Source organism: Thermobia domestica, chromosome 7 (genome assembly GCF_964235325.1).
Source record: "Thermobia domestica chromosome 7, izTheDome1.hap1.1, whole genome shotgun sequence".
Taxonomy (NCBI): Eukaryota; Metazoa; Arthropoda; class Insecta; order Zygentoma; family Lepismatidae; genus Thermobia; species Thermobia domestica.
The window spans coordinates 88,983,332-88,987,486 of record NC_137460.1 but is presented as its reverse complement, the minus strand read 5'-3'; the positions used below and the strand labels follow the sequence as shown (position 1 = coordinate 88,987,486).

Below are 4,155 nucleotides of genomic sequence, written 5' to 3'. Positions count from 1 at the left end.
AATTTAGCATTTTCTGGCTTGTTAACTTAATCGTGTCCAGTTGAGATTTGTAACTTGATGAGTAAATAACTTACAACATTGGTACAAGTACCCTTGTACAAGTTCAACTTCTATATCCACTAATATATTACAAATTTGTTAACTCACGGCACGCAGATAACAAAAGAGCAAAATTAATGTCAACTTACCATAGTTGTCCTTTAAAGTATAAAATATATTTCTAACACAGAATAGAACAGATAACTGTAAGATAAATACACTTTTGCACTACCTGCAAGTTACACACTTTGGTACTACACACAAGGTCATCATTCACACACTGTAGAGTGCAAACTTTACAGCTCCTGTAATTGAGAAGCGTTCGTAACGTAGTTCTTTGTGCTATTGATGATGACAATTTTGCCATTCCTTGTATACACATTCTTGGGGTCAAACTTCTTAAGTGCCTTTTGCAGTAGCTGTAATCGTGAACTACATAAATCTTCTCTTATCACAACTCCAGAGTTCTTTAGCTTCCGTTTCTGATTAAACACTTCAGCCCGTGAGCGATAACTAACAAATTTGACAATAATTGGCCGTGTACTACCAGGCTTCTTCTGTCCTACTCTATGAGAACGGCAAATGTCCCTTGTACTTAAATTCACACCCAGGCTCTTTTCAAAGATGTCCAGTGCGAGGTTGTCTGTGCTCTCATTTATCTTCTCAGGTACACCGAAGATCCTTAAGCTGTTTCTACGCTGATATTGTTCTAACTCATCTATATTTTCCTGCAGATCACTTATTTTCTTGTCTCTTTTTATCAACTCTTTCCGTAAGTCCTCAATCACTTCACTATTGAAATTCAGCGTTTCTTCCAAACGTTCTATCACAACACGCGTTACAGATTCAATTATTGAATCAACGATTAGCTTCATGACTTCAGGTGTCTGTACAGTACGTTTCACTTCATCACATATATCCTTCATAATTTCTGACCTACTCGAAGCTGCAGCCGGTGACTTCAGTCCATTGTTTCTGCTGTTATAACGAGTATTGTTTGCCATTTTGCACAATAATTCTATTATATTGAAAGAAAACTTCCTGTCCGTTGCCATAGAAACCGCCGTTTCTAGGGCAACAGGTCCTGTCACGGTTAGCCAATATTGAAAGAAAAAAAAATATATTAACGAAGATAAAATAACTAATGTAATAGTTGGAGAGGAGTCGCTACAATTTAATTCTCTTTAACGAGGATGATTACGAAACATCACCTACTGATTGAAATCCAGATTATTTTCCAATAGAGTAACTTCCAATAAACCTTTGGTTATTGTTAATTACTTCATATCGGACTCCCGAAGAAAACTCATCTAAACAACTTATTGACCGTGCCAATAGCGACTACTCTCAATCATGACTCCGTTTTCTTTCAATCAGAAATAGGAAAGAGAGAGAAGAAAATAGAAGGGTAAGAGAAGGAGGTAGGAAAAGAAGAAAGAAAAGAAATAGGGTATTTTAATGAGAAACAGATTACTGGATAATTCCGGAAATATAGTAAAAGGTCGAGAAAGTCGTTGAAAGATGAATCATTCTAAATGTTAATAGCAACTAATCAATTTTGGAATGCTTCGGAATAGACACATGTTCCCTCATACCACCCAGACCTAGCTCCAGGCACCACGATCATGGGGTTGCCCAGACCTAGACCTGGAAATGAGAAAAGTGAAATTTAATTCTTTGTAAAGTTATTCCGACCGGTGACTGATAACTATCCAGCATCTGAACTCTGTCCTCTAGGATCGACCACACATATGAATTAGCCAAGAAAAAAAAATCAAACTTATAAACTCAATATAAATTTATGTGTCGTATCAATCGAAGTCTCAACTTCCTGGAAGAAAGATGTCGTATTTAGGCTTATCCTGCTAATTTTGCTTCACTCCTCGAGCCGATTTAAACCATTAGTGACGGTCCTTCATGACCTAGGTTATTTACCTTAACACATATATTAAAACATGACACATATATTACAGATGTTAATATGACAAATGATATCACTAAAATTACTTATATTAAATCTATCATGCATTCACACGCTCACTCACTCAGGACAGTGTATATATGTTTAAAGGAAACCAACTAACTACAAAGGTACAAATAGTTTATTACATTCATAGTGAAAAAAAAAGAAAGACAAACATATAATTATGAAGAAAATATTAAAAGCACAAGTTCTTGGTTATATATTAATAGAGTACATAGTATTATATTTTAGTAATTTTTTATATATTCAATCATATTGACAAACGAAAAAGAAAGGAAAACAAAAAGAAAATAATTACACGTATCATATCTTAGGCATGCTAAAGCAAAATGATGATTTGCGACATACGCAAAAGAAAAAAAAACTTATTTCACTTAAAAAAAATTGGACAAAGAGGAAAGAAAAAAAAAACCTTTTGGTGTATTAGAACTTATATGAGTCTCTACCTCACGTCGAGATATTAAAATATTAATAATTTCGAGCGTCCAAATCACAACTCACGCACTAGTCGTAGTGTCCAAAACGTTTCGCTCCATTTAACTTAGTTTGTGGTCATTTATATATATCTCTATATGTATATATATATATCTATTGGTTTACAAAACCATTCGTCGTCTATATTTGGTTTGTAACTGGTAACAGTTTATATCTGCAATCGCACACTGCTACGTCTTTACCCATCTAGGGATTTCGAGAAAATAACTTTCACTAGAGGAAGTTTCTCCTCTTAGACGGTCTATTTCCAAATTTATTAATCGAATAATTTCAAGTTATTTATCCAACACTGGGACACTTCACGAGACCTTTCATTAGGATCACTTTCGTATATGTTTATACATGGTTCGGATTAATAAAAAAATGATCTTCCACAGGTGTACGGAGTATGATGGTTCAAATTGAGGATTAAAAAAAACTGGTCAAGTCACAGGATACACATGTAGGTGAGAAGGATTCAAGGTGCACTTTCCACAATGGTTTTAGGTTAATTGTCCAGGGATAATATTTGTTATGATGGGGGTTACGTTTAGACCTGCCGATATTTTTTTCAATGCATGCCATTATATAATTACAGAGGTTATCACTTACATTGATTCAGAAGAAAAGGAAAATTATTTAAGTGCACGGCGGTATTCTTAACAAAATCTACATTCTTAAATTCGTCGGAAGACTTCTGATAAACTATAGCAACCAATACACGTCTTTAGGGGGACAGACACGAGCGCTCTTACATATATTCATAATACATTTAATATCATACTTTTACTTTAACATCATATCCACATACTAATTACACATACATTTCGAAGTATTTATTTCTCTCTCTATATATATATATTTATAATAAATGCGCACACATTTAAATTAATCATCCCCAACAATAAAATTTTTCAAGGTTGCAACATTGTCCAAGAAAACAAATGACTTCCAACATTACATATGAAAAAAGAAAATCGCTTTTCTACCTGATACCGCGCATCTATAAATTTTCACTTTTATATAATCAGTTCGTGCTTAAATCATGGGGAAAAAAAAAACTTTGTGAGGCAGGCACGTAACACAGAGCATTTCTAAAGATATAACTAGGTAAATCAAAATACAATTTCTGGGCCCATGTTAACTACAAAGTAATTGAAAACCAAAACAGAAAGGAAAGTGACCAACGGATTAAAAAAAAGAAACTTAAGAGGAACGACGGTGAAAGAACGTAATCGAAGTGTCGTCAAATACTAAGTCTTTGTTCATTTCAGCGATAGGTCAAAATGTGATGGAGGACCCAATCATTATCTACTCCATTCATGAATCGTGTCTTGCAACGTCTCAGCTGGTAATTTCAGATCAGAGTTGTACGTTAAATAAATCGTAAGTAACAAGTTCAAAATCTTGGGGGGGGGGAGAAGGTTGAAAAATTAAAAAAAAAACTTGAAGAAATGAAGACAGAGAGAGAGATAGAGAAGAAGGAAGACTAAGAATAGGGGCGCCAAAGACTTAAGTGAGAAATAACTAACGCTACAAAGTTAGAAGTCGAATTTCGCTCTCAACAAAATCCATAGCCAAAATATTCTTAACATGCCAAAAAGGGTGGTCTACTCAAATAAATAGCCGATAAAACTGTCTGCGAAGATGAGACAAGT

The 4,155-nt window shown here is 34.4% G+C and overlaps 1 protein-coding gene across 1 annotated transcript; it reads right to left on the bottom strand.

The window, feature by feature from the left end:
- Nucleotides 1–335: 335 nt before the first annotated feature.
- LOC145689242 (uncharacterized) lies at nt 336–1,043 on the bottom strand. Its single transcript, XM_081763381.1, has one exon. The coding sequence runs from the start codon at nt 1,041–1,043 to the stop codon at nt 336–338; it is 708 nt and encodes a 235-aa protein (XP_081619507.1).
- Nucleotides 1,044–4,155: the final 3,112 nt, after the last annotated feature.